The sequence below is a fragment of the Halictus rubicundus genome, chromosome 5 (genome assembly GCF_050948215.1).
Source record: "Halictus rubicundus isolate RS-2024b chromosome 5, iyHalRubi1_principal, whole genome shotgun sequence".
Taxonomy (NCBI): Eukaryota; Metazoa; Arthropoda; class Insecta; order Hymenoptera; family Halictidae; genus Halictus; species Halictus rubicundus.
Genome location: NC_135153.1, coordinates 20,527,030 through 20,546,702, shown reverse-complemented (window position 1 = coordinate 20,546,702; position 19,673 = coordinate 20,527,030). Strand labels below are relative to the sequence as shown.

Genomic DNA, 19,673 nt, shown 5'->3' with positions numbered 1-19,673 from the left:
CCGGCCGAATCTGATTCACGTTAAAATATCACCGGGCCGCGCGTTTCGGCCGGCGATCAGGAGATTTTAGTCGTTCCCGATCGATCAAGCAACAAATCAGACGTCGAAACAAGGAGCAATTTGTTCCTTGGACAGAGTGGCTAAAAATGTTGAAGGATCGAACTTTTTTAAAGAAGTCCAGGGACATTTCACTAAAATTATTTTTAAAAGATAATGGCATGTACCAATAAATAAAAAATAGTTTATAATTTAAAGAACCCCCCCCCCCCAAAAATTAAAAATGCTAAAATTATTAATACTCGTATACGGAAATTTTCAATTTCCTGTTGTCGGTCGCTTTATTTTCCTCGACTGTAAATCGAGAGAAACATTCTTTTAAAATGCGCGTCTCGTTTCGCCAGCGTTGGCATTCAATTAAACTTGAGAAATTCCCATTTGGAAAAAGTTACACGCAGAATACGAAACGCGTTTACCGCAAATAAACAGAACCGGCCGAAAACCCTGGAAATCCAAATATTATATGATACCTACGATCTTCGAATCCGATCCGTCGAAGATCCGACTTCCGTTATTTCATCGCCACCGGCTGATAGTTCTATATTTATTTTTAGAGCGACCCCGGGCACGGTTATATATCACGGTTCAGGATCGACGGTGCTCTCGCAATTCCGCGTAAATGGGAGCAACAAAAACCCGAGGGCAGGGAAACAATATCGTATTTTTCTGCTGCGAAAGTCGCCCGCGCTGCCACGAAATTTGATCTCGTATTAAATCCGGGTTACTCGAGCTACGGAAAATTGAAATTGCCGTCGGGGCCGTTACAGCTTCGGCAAATTAAGAGTATCCGGCCGAGCGGAAAGTCGGAAATTTGTTTAACGAAAGCCAGATTTTCGTCAACTGATTGATATTTTAACATTAATATTAACGTTTTTTCTGACCCCGGTTGTTTCGGGACAGTTCTCGCGGAGTGAACGAGAAATTGTCTGACGAATGGCGGACCTTCGCTACTGAGAACTCTCGAGCGCCGCGGTAATTCGACCGGAAGTCTCGTGAAACTTCCATGAAACCTTATTTGTGTCGTGAACCGCGGATTATACGAGGGACATTTCTGTAATATCCGACTGAAATTAGCATCTCGACGGGGATCGAACTATGGTCGGCGAACGAAGAAGAAACTTCCGAGCGAGGGCGCGTCGGTCCTCGCGAAAAAGAGTCCGCAGCGGTCCGAGATCGAGATTGGCCGCGGTTACGGTGGACCACGGGTCACGAAACCCGTGGAACTGCGGAATTGTCCAGCGGAAACTGTTCGAGGCTCCGGATATCGCCCCTAAGTATCGAGCGGCAACTAATCGCGCAGCTGGAGCACGCTCGTCCGCACGTTTCCCGGTGGCAAGAAGACGGTACAATAACAAGTAATTTCGGTTGCGAGTTTAGATACAGCCACGTACACCAAGATATTACGTGATACCGGGTACACGGGTCCCTGTCTACGATCCGCCCCTACGTGACGCCGTTGCAACGGCAAACCGGAAACCGTTTGCGCCGAATAATTCATTCGTTTGATTTCGCGGATAGCCGAGCAATATCGATAGCTCGTTACCATGTGCCCGTTAAAGCGAACACATAAGAAGGAAAGTATTGGGGCACTGTACCCGGCCATATGGCGGCCTGCGAATCATAACGGGGTGAGTCTACATTCTGAAGATTGTTTTCCGTATCTTAACAGTGTCATCTGTTTACGGTTGATGTAGGACTTTGGTTTTTACTGAGCCAGTATATGCTTTTGCCATGAAACCAATAAAAAAAAATTATTTAGGATATTTAGGATTTTTAAATTTTATATCTAGGCCCACATAAGAAGGTTCTAAAAACAACTACTAGTATTTTCTTTGCAATTTCTAAATATTAACCCTTTGCACCCGAGTGGTGACTCTGAAGCACCACTAAAAATTGTTGTGGCATTATTTCGAAGAAATTACGAAAAATATTACACGATATTTGTTGGATTACAAAATTTGTATTTAACAGATGACTAAACATTTAAATGTTTTATGTGGAAATCGCATCAGTTTTGTGTGAATAAAATGAAAATATTGTAATACGGAAGAAAAATTTAGTTTCAGAGTTAAAACAGCGCCGAGTGCAAAGGATTAATTGTGATATAATAAAATTGTAAATAGTTCCAATATTACTCCGGCGGACTTTTGAAATTTTTACATTTTCAATTTCCACCAAACCAGTGAAATACATTATTTGGGATCAGGTATTTTTTATATTTTATACACAGGCCCACATAAGAAGGTTCTAAAAATAACTACTAGTATTTTCTTTGCAATTTCCAAGTATTAATTGTAATATAACAAATAGTCCCAATATTACTGTGACGGAATATTGAAATTTTTTAAATTCTCAACACACGCCCACAAAAAAGGGTTGTAAAGAATTTTTTCTGAATTCCGACCAATTGTAATTTCTTCAAAATTCCCTCTTCACGTCATGTAGCAAATTAATTGTTCTAAATTCCCCTAGAAAAAAGATCCAAGTGACACTGTCCGAGATTAAAAGGATTCGGACACGGTATAGCCTGTTGCATTCCGGAAAAAACTTAACGGAGGACTCTCTCTATAAAGTGTAGAAAAATTGTCGATTCTATTGCAAAAATAATGCGAGAACGGATGGGACGAGAGCTCGACGGATCATCGGGGTCGCTCCTGCTGTTTTTCCCGGCTCGCGGTTCTGTCTCCCATGGAAAAAAAGTGATTCCTGCGGAGATTTTCGCTGCGTAAAATATCAGTGCGAGGTTCATCGATATTCCATTTGCAACGTTCAGCGTCACGTTCACGGGCGCAGACGGTCGAGGCGAGAAGGATCAGTACTGGTACGTTGGCACGATCGTGTCGCGGTGGGAAGGACCATATTCGAAGCGGGGTCCTTTACGAGGAAGTAGTCCAATTTTCCTATAATCCGTGGCAGCCCGGTTCCCGTGGGACCGCCGACGGCTAGTCCACGTCGAAGACGAAAACTCCGCGCGCGCTATCGTCTTTGCGTTCGGTTTACCGGAATCCCCGGGATTCGGTAATAATACATGAACACCACGGAAACCGGTGCCCACTCGAAGAAGGAATTGAAATTTTGATTAGCTCTGCCATCTGTATTCCTGATGGCCGTTTAATGTAAATTGGATATCCTCAGCCGAGAACGCGGTTTATCCGCATCGATCCGAGATCCTTGTATTCGATTACACCGCTGCCAGGTTATAGATCGCGTTTCCTAGGCTGTACGAACGTCCCCCCACCCCGGTAAGATAATGTGTTGGTTTAGCGTGGGATATTCAGTCGGCGAATGTTCGGAACTGTTCGGAGCTTTGGAATTTCAGGACAGCCTCTCGGAAGCTTAAGACCACAGAGCTTCGGGAAGTTCAAGGCTGCTTTGGGTAGTTCACGGATTCCAGAGATACGGAAGCTCCGATGGGAACTTTGAAAATTCTGGGCCCTGCGTTTTTCAAGCGAATCTCAAGTTTAACCTCGGAACCACCGAGCACGAGAAGTTCACCATTGATACGCAGCCTCCGACGTTTCAATATCCCTGATCAGACATGGGGGATAAGGGCTTTGAACTCGAGGTGGAGGTTCGAGACCCTTACGAAGCTCAGAGGCTTTGAAGAATTATAATCGCGAAAAGCTTCGAACGGGTTTTGATGTCCACTCAATTTTCACTAATTCTCGATCGATTTTTTCCCGGAATGTTTACATTTGCATAGTTTACTGACACGACTGTTATCACCGTATCGAATCAGAATCGAACAAGTTCGATTTTTGTACGACGTAGCGCGGTAAAAAATTGCAGACCGCGTAAACGGGCGTTTGATGGCCGGATAAAGTCGGTTTAGGTTAATGAATATTCCATGGTTTTTTTTTCTGCCACCCCGTCCTCCCTTTTTCGAATATTCATCCGGGTCCCGTTGCGAATATTTTTTCTTTCTCTTTAGCCGGCTCAGCGAATCGAATAGATTCCGTATCGGAGATTCGGGGTTCGATAATTAATGAAACACAATTCGAAAATGCGATGTCGGAAATGTGAATGGGAAGGGAGGACAAAATCTTTCCGGGGGAAATTGTTTCGGCAAAAACACATTAAATGCTGAAAGTGTCTTCAAAAGACTCCTTTTTTCCCAGAGCTTTTCAAGACTTGTAATACTTTGGATTGCCAGGACTCGTGCACAAGCACTACATTGCGGACAAGCTACGCGCCCAGAGACATTCGTTACAGAAGAAAAAGAACGAGGCTAGAGAAGCGAAGAAGACAGGAAGACGAAGAGATAAAGCTATTAGTCATAAGCGGTTTTCCAATTTCTATGACAACCGCTGTCACCGTGGAACGCAGCGATCTGACAGGGAAGGATATGCGTTTCGATGTGGCACGGCGGTAGTATCTTCTCGTCGCCGAGATAAACCGTATCAGTGTCGCCGTCTCGTTGGCCACGAATCCATTCTCCGCGGGTTCGCGGTGTCCCGTGAATTTCAATTTTCGCCCGAGAGCGCCCAGTAAACCAATCCGTTCCCCTTTGAATCAACAAGAACGTCGGCGGCGGCGCGGGCCGGTGCACCACTTGCGTGGAATCAATTTGCGAGCCGCGAGAATGCGGACGCGACGGAGATAAAAATAGTGTGAGAGAGACAGGGGTTTGCGAGGGGTCGGGATACGCGGAAAGGGAGAGAGGAGGGTAGGGGCGAAAAAAAAAACGAGAGCCCTGCCACAGAAAGGTCTAATTTTCCATATTCATGAACGGAACACACTGGACCTGGAGGAGAGACCGCAGGGGTCGCCACGCTGAAAGAGATCGAACCGGCCGCCGGACACAGAAACAGAAGAGGCGGATTAGAGCGAAAATATTTTCCGAATCCGGCGGGGGCAAGTCCGCGCGACCGTAAAACGGTCGGGCTGAATTTCTGATGGAGCCAACCAACGCGTATTCAAATCTGCGGATTAACGCCGGCCCCCGGGAAAGAAGCGACACGATGGATCGTTCGTACGAGGGGATCGAATTTTTTCGGCGAGGGTGCGCACCGAGAGTGACCGAATACCAACGATTTTCAAAGAATTCCTGGCGACACTGGTCGGCAGAACAGGGTTTTTCACCCAACTCGAGCATCCAAAAGATCTCGCTTGTCTTTTATGATAGAAGAAAATTTTAAAGACAAACATTAGTTGGTTCAGAGGGACGAATATTATGATAGGCAAAAACAATTTGTTCAAGATTATTATTTTAACCCTTCGCACTCGAAGCTGTTTTAACTCGAAAACCAAAGATTTTTTCTGACTTGGAATATTTCCATTCTATGTGTACAAGAGCCGTCGGACCAATACACCCAGTGGAACTGGAATTTTTCTTTTTCAGTAGGACTTTGAAATTATGATGTTTTTGTTGATTTTATAATATAAAAACAAATTTAGTACTGTAAACGATATTTTTAATGGCGCCTCAGAGTCGCCGCTCGAGTGCTAAGGGTTAATATTGCAGGTTGTTGCATTCGCCTTGACCTCGGCTATCATATAGCAATTTTAAAAATATATGATTCCATTTAAAGAAACTTCGATGACTTTGAAATCTCAAAAAATATAACCTTGAACAAATTTGTTTGCCTATCATAATATTTGTACCTCTGAACCAACTAATGTTTTCCTCTGACATATTTTTCTATCATAAAATACAAGCGAGATATTGTAGATGCTCGAGTTAGGTGAAACACCCTGTATACGACGACTACCATAGCCGAGATTCTGTACCCCTAGATCCAGTGGAGGTCTGTAAAAATAATGGATCGCAAAATTGACCACCCTTCTTTTCAAGGTCGAATTTTTTTATTGCATCGCATTTCGAATTTCTCGAGAGTCGGAAATTTATTGTTCAAAATACCGTTTTGTATTCAGTGCAGAAACGAATCGGTCGTGTTGGGACGAGTGTCTGTGCTCGTTTGTAAAACGTGCCTAAGACAGCCGCCAACCGCCTACTCGTTTAGAGGGACGCCGTTAAGGAAGGCGTAGAGCATCCTTCAATAACCAGTCTAAGATCCAGAAAGAAAGGAGGGCCAGTAAGAGCGAGGAGGCACTCCAACAGCCGATCAAGATCGTCCTCTACTCACCCAGTTCTGACGAAGTTCGCGAAGTACTGCACCATGCTCTCCGAGAGTGCCACTTCAGACTTGGTATAGTTCCTCGGGAAGTGGCCGAAACCTTCCACCAGCGGCGCACCGAAAACGAAGGGCAATTCCTCGCCGTGAACCGAGCCCATCTTCTGAAATCAACAAACAAGCGCGAACCGGTTAGCTTACCCACGTCAACTTGTTGACGCAACGGCCAGAGTAAATTCTTAACGCTAAACCGACGGAACAGTAAAAGTGGCTGGCACGTGTTGCCTTTCACGAATCACAAGATTCAATTTATCACACACAACGTGCAATTCGATATTCATAAAGCGACACCCTTAACCCTTACCATTTTCTTTACTGCTACAGCGGTTGGTATTTATCCCCAAAAATGTCACAGAGGGGAAAAGAAAATTTTCATTAGATTAGGAGACGGAATAAAATTTTATTTCGTCTCGAAAGGAGGTCGTAACAAATTTATTACAATTTAGTTAAAATTTATGACTTTTTAAATCCTGGACTTGGATTTAGTAGCTAGAATAATTTGCTGAAGAGAAAGAGAAAAATATTGAGAACTGAAAGAAATTATATTTTATTTAACAGAATTCGCATGGATCGATTGGATCATTCCTCTGGGTAGACGCAACTGTAGATACTCTTTGTACGCGCGTTTAGTTTTTCCCGAAGTTCGAAGATTCCCGAAGTTGTTCGAGATTCCACCGCGTCGGAGGGGGAACGATAGGATCGCCGTCAATGGGATTCCCGTCACTTTTCCCCGGTCACGTAATTACTGCGACGACGGAGGAATTCATGAGATAGTAATGCGTCGCTTAGCGGTCGCCCCTGGGGATTTACGAAACGGCATATCCTCCAGGAGCGGATTTGGCCGCAGCCTCGATCACGGTGGACACGTCAGGTGCGCGTAATTCAATTTCTTCGGGGTCCGAGACCTTTCGACCGGAATTAGCACGTTCCCGGCTCGATGGCTCGCTGGTTACAAGATGAAACGACGACACCGGCGCAATATCGGAACGGCACGTACCATGTTTCAAATTTTCCGAGCTCGACCGCTTTTCACGGCACGGAAAAACGCGATTCGTTTCGGAATGAAGGGGCCAGTATGTTGCGAGATTTATGGCCGCGAGATTCAAATTCGTGAATTTTTTCAAAACAATGCTACACCTTACGTCGTATTTTCTTTTGTAATTGATTCAGCTACTCTTTCGTTTAGAACAATTTCTATTTTTTGAAAATTCACTTATAAAGCACTTTCAAAGCATCGTTTTTCTAGAATCGCCATAACTTTGTCATTCAAATAAATGTCAGCATGAAACTTTGGGGGTGCTTTTAAGGTTCCATATGTTTAAGAAATGCAATAAAAAAAAAATCAATCTTTTTACCCGTCTATACGCGACGCCTCCTTAACGCGTTTCGGTGGCCCGTCTGCTTGTTTATTGACCTCTTCCACTGGGAAACGAGAGTTCACAGAGTTTCGAGTCAGTGCCTCGAAGCTGGTTGATATCCGAGTCCGTGTTAATGATGTTTGGAGACGTAAACGTGTCTCGGAGTTTATCGGGCAAAGTTTTTAATGCCGGCTTCTACTCCCTTAGGGGGGAAGAGGGATGGAAGTCGGATTTCCACTTACTTTCGTGTTAACTTGTTCAAGACTGCCATGGGAAAGCAATTTATTCTGTATGTGGGTCGTCCAAGAATTGGAGGCACAGGAGGGCTGATTCATGCCAGATTTTCCCAATTACGATTAGGTTTTTAAGAAAAGATAGAAAAATTTATTATTACTGATATATCATACAAAACCTGAATTATTTATCGCGATTTCCTTTTCTTTCCACCGATGACAATTTTTATTTTGCACAAAGACAGTCAGCCTTTATAGTATTATGAATATTCCTTGCAATAACGGAAATACGGTAGAAATTGAATGAAGGGAAAGTTCAGCCGGTATCGGAGTTAAGAAAGTTTACCAATTTCAAAAACTGCAAAGCCCGTGGAGGGTTATTGGAAAGTTATTTACAACTTGTTGAAGACGCTGATAATTATGGTACGGAAAATGAGCAGCGAACGATCCCCCCGGTCTCTGCTCGAGAAAATCATGCTATTTTGCACGCTGCATCAAACTCTCTTGCCTAGCATCGCGAGAAACTGCTCGCAAAGTTACAGTTGAAATTAATTTTCGAAACTCTAGACGTGTAAGAACATCGTACGACCGAAACTGAAACGGAAACCTGCGTTGACAGTGGCGCACACGGAGTGTCTTAACAACAGTGCAAAACAACATGTACAAGGTGTGAGAAAAGTCTAGGACAAAAAGTCTTTCCCACCGTAATACAAGAACAAAGTGGGATGGATTTTTGTTGGTTTTGCTGTTGTCATTTTTGTAACCCTTTTCTCCCCTAACCGTAAAAAATCGAAAAAGTCGGAAAGCTCCGCGGTAAAAGTATAATTCATTCCGATTTGTTAATCTCAGCTCTTCGCTTCTAATGGGTTCAGAATCGAATCAAAATCTCACGGTTGGTGTTACTCTCAGTCGTCCGTCCCGAGGGCGACACTTCCCTCGAATCGCACAGAAGCGTAAAAATTGCCCCTCGAGCCGGTCCTCCGTTGAAATCCCCGGGGCCCTGAACCCTTTTTGCAACTCAGATGTCACTTGATTAATTTAAAGTACGCCACCGAGCGGCGCAGCTCCGTTCTCGCAGCATTCGTTGACTTGTTCCACTGGAAGCTGCCGCGCTGGGCCAGGGGTCGCAAAAAGTTCGAGATAAAAAAATTTCCAACTTTTCGAAATTTTGGTTAGAATCCTTAAAAGTCCAAACTATGTTATGCCGTGCATAAATCTTCCTGCAAGCCGGTTGACACTGCTGGGAACGCAGAAAGAAACTCTAGACTAATTTGTGTACTTTTTTTCGTCACGCTTAAATGCGAATGGGAGGTAACCTAAATCTGACTGTGTGCTATTATAGTGGGTTTTTTCAGGTGTCCTGTTACAGCCTTGAAATCTTCACATGGATTTTGCAACCTCTTATTACTTTATTATTCTTTAATTTTTAATGTTAATTTAATCACATCGTAATTCGTAATTGATGTAGTTTAAATGCAAAGTATTTTAGAATTGTACTCGAATAGAGATAGAGATTTTCTTATTTCGAAATAAACCTTGTCGTCGTCTATCGAAAGGAAACTGGTGCGCGAACCCCTATTTTATTCCGTTTATTAATGAAACTACAGGGTTTGCTCCATGATATAAACATTTTTTAATTAATTCCCCTTTATTCTATGGAAACTGCCGACCGTACGCCGTTCCATCAGAGCTCCCTCCCTTTTTTCATAAACGGTACGAAATCCAATATTTACCCTCTCCGGATTGGCGTCATCGGCTCAATTCGCGGAATTCTAATTCCTTGCTTCCTGGCAGCCGTGCGCGGCGGTATCATTTATGTTCGCTTTTTTGCGCGGAATAAATTCGCCCAATCGAATATAGATCTATTTCCAGAATTGTACCGGACCGTAGTTGATAAATATCGACTGCCCGGGGATATTTTCCCTCTGCCCGTGCCTCCATCGTATATTTTTGTTTTCAGCTCCGAGAAAATGAACAGCGGAACATTAAAAGGAGTCTTTTCGTAAACGAACGTACCCGGCCGGCGTATTTCAGAATGCCGCCGTGAATTTCTATCGACGAGCCAGATCAATTAATTTCCAAACCGCGACGTAAAGGGTTTTCAATTAAAATACACGTTATCGGTCTGCCTCTTCCTTTCAAGCATTCTCCACAGTGCACAACGTTCTCCGTCGCAAAATCTACCCGCGTCTCGCGCCATTTAAAAGGCTATTCTCATTTCCAATGCCGTGTTTTCTTTTCACCGATTTTTCAGAATTTCTCTCAAAAGAACTATTAAACTGTTTGCATCGGAATGCGTCGATTGTTTCTTCTAAAATGAAAACAATTCTGTAGGATAAGAGGCCCAATTACTATGCCTAAATTATACTTATTTTTAAAGCTGATTTGAAAATTAGTCTAATTAATATAGGCACAGTAATTGGTACCCCCACGGTAACGGGGTCCTTAACCCCTTGCACCACGATGTATTTTACGTTTTCAGTGATCAGAACTTTTTTCTAATTCGTAATTTCCTAAGGAAAGGAGAAAATTCATGTCTATTGTATGTTCTTCAATAGTTGTACATTAAGAACGTCACAATAGAATTTTATTTCGGTTCAAAGGAAACTAATAACATACATAGTTATAAGACTCTGTTCGGTATCATCGCCACGTGTATGACTCGGTAGGGCAAGGGGTTAAAAATTGATGTTAATGTATTTTTCAGCAATGGACCCTTACATCGGAATAGAACTGTGTATAGAGGGGGACATCGTCATTTCTCCTGCTGTGACACAAAAAATCGTTTCCGGACGGACGGATCATTCTCGAAATAATTAATTTCGATGACGCCGAAGCCCTTTCTATCGGCATTAAAAGGGAAACCTTGAAACAGCGAGCATCGCGTCGGATTAAGTTCCATTTCCGCGAGAAAATTGCTTTCCCGAGGGTGGCCGGGTTTCAATCCTACTCTCTCCCCTGTCCGTTAGAAAATAGTTCCTCCGTTGTAAGTGGAGTTTACAGGGGCGAGGGAGCCGGGGCCGAAGGAGAAAGAGAGATAGGTCACACAGTTTCTGGTTTGCACGAATCAGTTGGCATTTCGGTTATGGATGCTCCCGAGAACACCATCCCGAAGTTCCCGTTTGCAGCGGGAACGTCTTTTCTCGTCCCCATCCCCCGTTCGAAGTAGTTCCTCTCGACGCTCGGCGCGGCGCGGCGCGGCGCGGTGGATTCTTTGCCGGAAGAACCGGGCAGAAGTTCCGCGTCCAGATACGGTTTTCTGATTGCGATAGAGTAAATAAGTAGCAGGGAAGAAATTACTTCATGCTATTAGGCAGCCCGCCGGAGAAAAAGTTGCCGCGTTTTTGTTCCGCAGCGGAACTCGCACAGTTCCGCGGAAGTTTCGCGCGGCGGAAAACTTTCCTGCCGGGGAACAGTTTACGATCCGCCCGCTTTTTTGCGAGATTACAGGTATAAACAAACCCCGGGGTTTGCGGCTATGCTTCAGCCACGCCGATCGCGAGACACAGCCAACGGTCCCCTAAATTCGTCCTTGGATTACCTGCCTGACAGGTCCCGCAGGCTTCTCCGCCCGATAGGTTCGCGAGATATGCAACTGGAATGTAATGCAACTGCGATGGAAACACCAGTGTTCTCGCGAGATGCGTGAGACGATGCATTCACTTCTCAGGCAGGCTCGTCGACCGAAATGAATATTTCCCGTTTCATTAATACGTTAAGTGCCGAAAATCACTCCTGCAGAATCTCACAAAATCAGTGTAATTTAATTAATGACACCGAAACTAGGAATTTAAAATGTATTATAGGGGATGCTGTCTTAACCCTTTCGAATTCTACAGATCCTAATAAAATTCGGTTTGTCTGGATATGTCACGATAAAAATTAATTTCTAAACCTAGTCAACAATCACTGTCAGTCATATGTGACTGACGTGGCAGTTAACGTGTTAATAAACCTTCGAAAATTTAAATTAATTGGTCAAGTAGTTTTGAAGCAATTTGAAATTTTCAAGATGTCGCAAGAAGTACTGAACTCCCCCTAAATTAAATACCCCCCAAGCCAACACTTCAGCCGCGCGATATTAATAGCTGTTTTCGTTATTTAAACATTTTTGAGTTACTAAGTACTCGGATAAGTTTCTGCCGTTTGCTAATAGATGCAGTTTTCCTTCGATATAAGACGATTGCTCGGGGACGGCGTTCGCCGTATTACGGACCGGGGGTACCTATTCGGCGTGGCCTTGTTCTCGAGTGGGCTAGAGGTTATGGGTCCCATAAAGTTGTCCTGGGGACCATAAAATTCGAAAGACAGATCGTCGTTCTATTGGAAAAATGGATTAAATAAATATGCAGCAACCTAATGCACCTAGTAAAGTTCTTCTCTTTGTCCGATTGTTAGACTGCGGATCTGTATGTAAAACAAAAAATGTTTGCATCGATTGCGAGACGCAGGAGGGAAATAAAAATGTATTTCTTCTTTTCATTATTGTATTAAGTTCGAACCTCTGATATCCTCAAATCTTTTTAATATCTCCACTGCTTTAAATTCCGGTTACCCATATTTCCCATAAATGCATAAGATCCACAGATTGTACACCGTCGAGTACCACTTCGAGATTAGAAATCCCTCCAACTTTATCTTATTAACGCAAACCCACTCCCTTAATTACCATGTATGAAATTGGTCGAAATTCTCTGTCTGTTCTACCGCAAGCTCGCCTATGTTCCTCTACAGTCCACCTGCACAACTAATTTAACACGTATACCGTCGGCAAAGCTGCCCAGTTTATTTATAGCTGGAAGCTTCGCGATCCGAAGTTAGTGGAGAAGGGGTAGGGGACATTTCTCGGTCATACCCGCGTGTAATTGAACTTGAAGGCCATTCGTCGAACCGGGAACGCGGAGGGACAAACGGAAACACGGTCGGAGTTCGGGCCAAGAAAGGGACAGGGGGTGGAAATGCTCTTAGCCGAATCCAAAATACGATTCACCAAGGAGAAACCGTTGTCGGGAATTTGTCACTGTCCCGGTCGCCACCGGGGCTTTATCAAAGTTGTTTCGGCAACTGGTTTCCGTCATTGTCGGGCGGCACGGTTCACGGAGGAATGCGCGGCTGTTCTTGATCCCATTAATTTCATTTGGAAACATATCGGCGCGCGTTTGCGGCTCGAAACAATTCGAGGAGCCCGTGATCGATCGGCTTTCTTCCGTGGTCTATTAGTATCGCGTCGCACGGGACAACGGGATCGTTTGTTTCGGTGCGTCACGGTCATATTCTTCTCTCGAACGAACCGACAGAGTTCTCGCGAAACGTCCGATTCGTAACAGTAAACAAAGATAACTATTCCCGAAACGACATTTCTTGGTTAAAATCAACCCTTTGCACTCGAGCGGTGACTCTGAAGAACCACTAGAAATTATTGTGGCATTTTATTTCGAAGGAATTACAAGAAATATTACAAAATATTTGTTACATCACAAAATTTGGAGTTAATAGATTGCTAAACATTTAAATATTATATGTAGAAATCCGATCGGTTTCGTGCGAATAACATGAAAATATTGCAAGACGGAAGAAAAATTTAGTTTTTGAGATTGAAAATAGCGCCGAGTGGAAAGGGTTAAGTTTTCAAATTGAAATTCAAAGATAAAATTACTATTTTCCATTCTATTGATTTTTGCCATGTTTTTGGATAACTTGTACTGCTATTGAATATTTTATATACAGGGTCCTTCCGTTAAGTTATGTCACCAGTTTTTAGGCATTTCCGATAGCGCGATTAAAAAATGTTTTAGACAAAAGTTTGTTAGTACTTGACGAGCTACATGTTGGCATATTCTTAAATCTAAAAAAGGCTTCCTACGTAAAGAAGTAAAGGTCACCTTGACTTTTATAAGTGGCACCACATATTTTGGACATCATAGGATTGGGAAACGACCTGAAACTCTGAAATTTAACTTTAATAAAAAATTATTTCTTACAAAACAAAGCAAATTACAGTAGACGGTCGAATTGCGATTTCATTTATATTATTTTTATTTTATTTTATGTTATTGAAATCCGACGATAAATCTCTCTCTCTCTCGCTGGGTATGTAGTTGTTTAGGTTAAGGTTAAGGTTAGGTTAAGGTTCAGAGCGGTGAAAGGAAGGAGAGTGTAAATCGAATTGTAACCCTGAGGGGGACAATGAATGAACTACCACTGCTATTGAATGAACCTATGAGCAAATATTTTAACTTTATCTCTGAATTTTCATTTAATTTTTACGAAAGTCCATTTTTACAAGTTCTGTCGGTAGAATTTGTTGCCAGTTGAATTCGGCGGTACAAGGAAGACGAGCAAACCGCGGATCGTTTGGATAATTAATCAGTAATCGGAAACTGTGGAAGGCGGTTGTCAGCGGGCCGGGTGGAACGAAGAAGCCCGATCGCATATTAATGGTTAGGTTGGAACAAGATTGACGGAATATTAACTGGCCGTTGACAGTTAATCTCGAGCGAATAGCGGTTCGTCGGGGTGGGGGTCTGAGATTTCGCAGGATGGGCTGTGACCCATCTCCTTGGTCGATGGACCAAGGTGGCCTTCAGCCGAACCTCCTCAGGAAGCGTAATAGGAACCCTAAACCCAGTCCCTGTGTAAATACACTCTGCTCGTGTACACGTTATGTATGTGGACTGCAATAATCGGTCGTCGGAGCACCGCGCCGGCGATTCTGCTGCGTGCTTGCGCCGGCGTATTGCTCCGAGCGCATTTAACAACGGGATCTGTTCCCCGGTCCCTGTTTCGCAGTCGGATAGATCAACCGCGTCAAACTTCCTCGGGTCACGTGCTCCCCGAATCGTTTGAGAAACGTGGACGCGTGAGGGACGTGTACATACACGATGAATATGCGGAAACGATGCTATAGCGATCACGTGCAAATCGTCTCTAAAGTGAAGAAGAGATCCCCCATCGACACGACTAAGTTCTGTCTCGAAAAATGGCGCCAATGTTTCTTTTGAGAACGGGAGATTTCTATCCCCTCCTCTTCCGTTGCAGTTATTCCTTCGACAACGCTGAATAAAGCCACCCTGTATAATTAAAAGAAGCAATATTCTACGCGGCCTATGTACAGGGTGATTCAAAAGGGGCGTATGGAATCGGGAATAGCTCGGAGAAGAGGGAATAAACGAATCTGTTCCAAGGAACCAGATCGGACGCGCGATACATTCGAAATCACGGATTACTCGAACGAAGTCCTGCTGCATTTATAAAAGGAGCCTGATTATGCCCCGAGATTTGCGGATAGCGCTCGGCTTTCACCTAAAAAGCTGGATCACGTTCCTGAGTGGATCGAACAGCGGACGGATCGAGATCAACGGCAGCGCTGCGAGATCACCCGAATGAAAAGTGGATGGCCGCCGAGGCTGCGGCGGTAATGATACGAAAAGTCAAACATTCTTTAGAATACTCGGGCAACGATCCACTTATTATGCAGCCCGACAATAACTTTATCCGTCTTGACACGTACCCGACCAGCATCTTCTCTCTATTCGTTTCTCTGCACTTTCTTGCATCAGGTTTTTGCATACGAAATGTCTGATTTTGTAAACGTTATAAAGCGAGACGCACAATTACGGTTTGTTACAGTACTCTCTCTCCCTAAAGAGGCATTCTTTGTAAAAAATATAAGTAGTTGGATACGCGAGAATTGTTTTATTTCTGGCTGGCATAAAAATGCGAGAAGCGCTGCTCTGTCATTTCGCGCGATTCGTAGACGACAGGCAGTGTCGCGGCATAATTGTCTGACGAAAGTTACGCCGTAAGCAAGCAAGTTCGCAGCAGGAAGACCTTCGGTTAATACCGCGATACGAAGGGAAAGAGCTTTACAGTGTTTCCCAGCCGTCTTCGTAACTGCGGCAAGTTCGGGAACTGCAACGCTCCAAGGACAACCGATACTCGTTGTTCGCTGTTGTTCCCCGAATGTTTTAGCGATCTGCACAAGCTTTCGTTGCTACGTTAACGCCTTGATAATTATCGGAACAAAGTTTTGCCGTTGCGAGGAGGCAGCCCTCGCGGCTAGATGCTCGCACCAACGCGGTGAAACCGATGCAGTTACGCGACTCATGCACACCGAGTTATCTGATAACTAGACCGAGGATTTTTATGCGCTCGCGAGGAACTTGCACGCATAAAATGTGAAACAGTAAAACATTAACAAAAAAATCTGAGAACGTGGGTTGTTTTGAAATCAATTTGTATCGAACCCCTTCTTTCCATGATCGATGTAGAAATTTTTGACTTTGTAGAGCTTTTTCCCTCCGCCTTAAATATTTTTGTCCTACATTGAACAATTTTGTGTACGAAGAATTTTCAGCGAATTTCATGAAAATCATGCGAATCTGGCCCGCATAAAATGTGAAACAGTAAAACATTAAAAAAAAAAAAGAATCTGAGAACTTCGTTGGGTTGTTTTGAAATCAATTTTTATCGAACCCCTTCTTTCCAGAATCAACGTACAAATTTTTTGACTTTGTAGAGCTTTTTCCCTCCGCCGTAAATATTTTTGTCCTACATTGAACAATTTTGTGTACGAAGAAATTTCAGCGAATTTCATGAAAATCATGGGAATTTTGCCCGCATAAAATGTGAAACAGTACAACATTAACAAAAAAGCTAAGAACTTCGTTGGGTTGTTTTGAAATCAATTTTTATCAAACCCCTTCTTTCCAGAATCAATGTAGAAATTTTTTGACTTTGTAGAGCTTAAATATTTTTGCTCTACATTAGACAATTTTGTATACGAAAAAATTTCAGCGAGTTTCATGAAAATCATGTGAATATACGCTGTCGTGCCGGAGCATACATCGAATAAGAAAAGGGGAAGCATCTCGTTGGGAAATAAACGTGTTTTACGCAAAACTATATGGAATAATGGATGATTTACAGAGCAAGTAAAAGCACGGGCGAAGCTGCAAGGAGTATGCAGTTCTAGTCGTGTCCTGTGCCTTTCTTCTTCGTCAAATTTGTACAAGCTTCCCCTTTGCCGTTCGAAACCCGGCGGTGCTTGTGTGTCGGCGATAGAAGGGCCGCTCCAACAAAAAGACGGAAAATGAAAACGACATCGGAAATTCCAACGAGCCTGAGCAAGCTGTTCCCGAATTACCCGTGTCACCGGATTTTGACTAGGGTCGCGGAGAACTTGAAAGACGACCATCTCCACAGACTATAACGCGATCAGCCATGGATCGAATGGTTTTTCCCTCGGGGCAAAGAGTTCTCTTTTTTTTCCCCTGTGTAACGGTACAAACCGAACATTGTTAACGTTTCTCCGATTCGAAACGAGCTCTTAGATGTACTACCTTTTAGTATATAGAACCTCAGATGTACTACCTTTTTTCACGGTTCGAAAAATATAATACTATCGGAATTTGATTTCGTTCGGCGGCGATTTATCTAGATCAATTAAACCCTCCGCACTTTTCGGGCGGATATTGAAATATTTTTCTAGCGAAATGTGGGGGACGAAATTAAGTGGACGCCGTTTGAAAACTGACTTTTGAAAAATTGAGCCCCGACGACTTGATATTGAAATATATTTTGCTAGCGGATATTGAAATACTTTGCTAGCGAAATGTGGGGGACAAAATTGGACACCGTTCGAAAACTGACTTTTTAAAAATTGAGCCCCGACGACTTGAGACGTCTTTGATTGTTCTATCATGATCGGCAGGATGTGAACGGGAGGAGCGAAAGCGGAGAATAATAGGATATAAAGGAACGAGATTACGAGCCATTCGGTTCCTGAAAGGGACAATGTCATCGGCGGTCGAAGGGTCCGGGGCAATCCTACCGGCTTCCCGGTGTATTTGCTATTATTTCATCGTGTCTTTTACTCCACTTCCGCAGACACTTAACCGCGCCGAGGGTAGGTAAACAAGAGGGTTTTATCGGCGAACGGAATCCACGAAACCGTCCTCCAGGTTATTTCCACGTCGACGTGCGCCGACTACGCGGCCCTGCAGTTTTATTACGCGGTCAAAGCGATTTTAAATCACCCCCGGGACGTCCCCGTGTCCCTGAAAGGTTTCGCCGTCTTCGGCCCCGGTAATATAAGAGCCTTACCTCCGGCTCGGAATTAGGGTCACGATGCTCACGAGACTTGCGAGCCATTAATAATACCGTTACCGTCGATTTTTCCCGCGACTATTTGCCTCCCCTCCCGGAACAAAGGGACGATCCGTTCTCGTGGTGCGCACACCTCCCTTTTTTATGTACAAGCTGCACCAATTAACGGGCCCTAGATACAGTTTAGATTTTCCAAAAATCATCAACACAGAACTCCCTATTTTAATAAACTAGGTTTACGGAAAACTGACTGTTTCACATTATATAAAAATGACAAGGATACACTTAGTCAAATTTTTAGCGATTTTTGCATTTATTACAAAAATCGGTAAGCACAATTTAAAACAGTAGACATATTAAAAAAGATTTAAGGGCACCATCGGTTTCAGCTTGATAAAATAATTAATAGAAGAGAGAATTTTTTTATTTCGCTCTCGTGTCTTGTAATCAATGCAAATATTTTTTATTTTGCATACAGATCCGCAGTCTATGCATGACCAAGGAAATAGGTTTATAGAGTGTACCTTTACAATCTTAGTGATCATTAGACTGCGGATTTTATGCATTTCTGACAAAAATGGGTAAGAACAATTTAAAGCAATGGACATATCAAAAAGATTTAAGGGCTCCAGCGTATCGGTTTCAACTTGATAAAATAATTAAAAGGAGAAATAAATTTTTATTTAGCACCTGCGTCTTACAATCGATGCAAACATATTTTATTTTGCATAAAGATCCGCAGTCCAGTGATCATAAATGAAAAAATTCGTGACCCGTCAATTTAACGTAAAGCCAGTGTTAATAATGTACAGAATAATCCTGAAAGGACTCTAAGACAACAGATCCGGTCCGACGAACGCAAAAGAAAAGAATGCTCGGTGCTCAAATTATGCTAGCGCAACTTGGCGCTGGTCCAGGTACAAAGTCTACGAAAAATTAATAATGAAAGTTAATTAAGCCGGGGAAAGGAGACCCTCGGAGCAACATCAAAGCGGGGGGCGGAGAAGCAAATTGGAAATTAATTCAACGACTTATCGTCTTCGGGGCTCATTGATTCATCATTTGCCGTCTACTTTCGTAGTCAACGGGCCGTGTAATCTTTCGTTATTTAATTCCGCCCATTAAGGCGCCATTAATTCCCGCGAAAGAAGACGCCGTCGAATATGTCGCCGTCCCTCGCCTCGCGCTATGGTTCGCTCGGCGCACAGTGCTCGATAAGTATGAAAACTGGGACAGAAATCCTAAAAAAAATAGGAATTGAAAATTGTACAATTTAACTAATTTGACGATTGAACACTTTGATTGCCAAACTGGAAACCCCAAAAATTCTATAAAATCAAAGTGAGTTATTTAATGAAATAAAAATTGCAAAAAATTAAATGTATGATACTGAGTAATCCTCCAACTTTCTTGCATGTTACTAAAAATTCATTTTGAAACCGGCACAAATAAATCCGTCACCCACATATGGGTGACGGGGTATTCAACGTGTTAATACGGGTTTCCGATTTTCATTTCTAACTGAGAAAATTCAAATGATTCAATTCTGTTCTGCTCGAATATATTAAATGTCGAACAGCTTTTTGTCACACTTTCCCGAAAAGCAGACCACAGTACGGCGCGGCGCGAGGCTCTAATGTTTCATAGACTATTCGAGAGCGACGGGGTATCGATTTCCGTCGCTTTGATTCGTCGAAAAGTCCCCGACCGGCGCGACTTCTACAAAGGTTCTCGCGTTACCTTGAATCCTCAGGTGAACCGAAACTTCGTCCGCGCCTTCTGCT

General features: G+C 43.3%; 1 protein-coding gene across 1 annotated transcript in view; it reads right to left on the bottom strand.

Annotated features, from left to right (window-relative positions):
• Positions 1-19,673, bottom strand: part of Nlg-4 (neuroligin 4) — a 363,569-nt gene that overhangs the window by 97,457 nt on the left and 246,439 nt on the right. Inside the window, exon 7 of the mRNA XM_076788720.1 lies at positions 6,144-6,295. Within this exon, the coding sequence (XP_076644835.1) occupies positions 6,144-6,295 (152 nt within the window). The remainder of the gene's footprint in view (positions 1-6,143; positions 6,296-19,673) is intronic.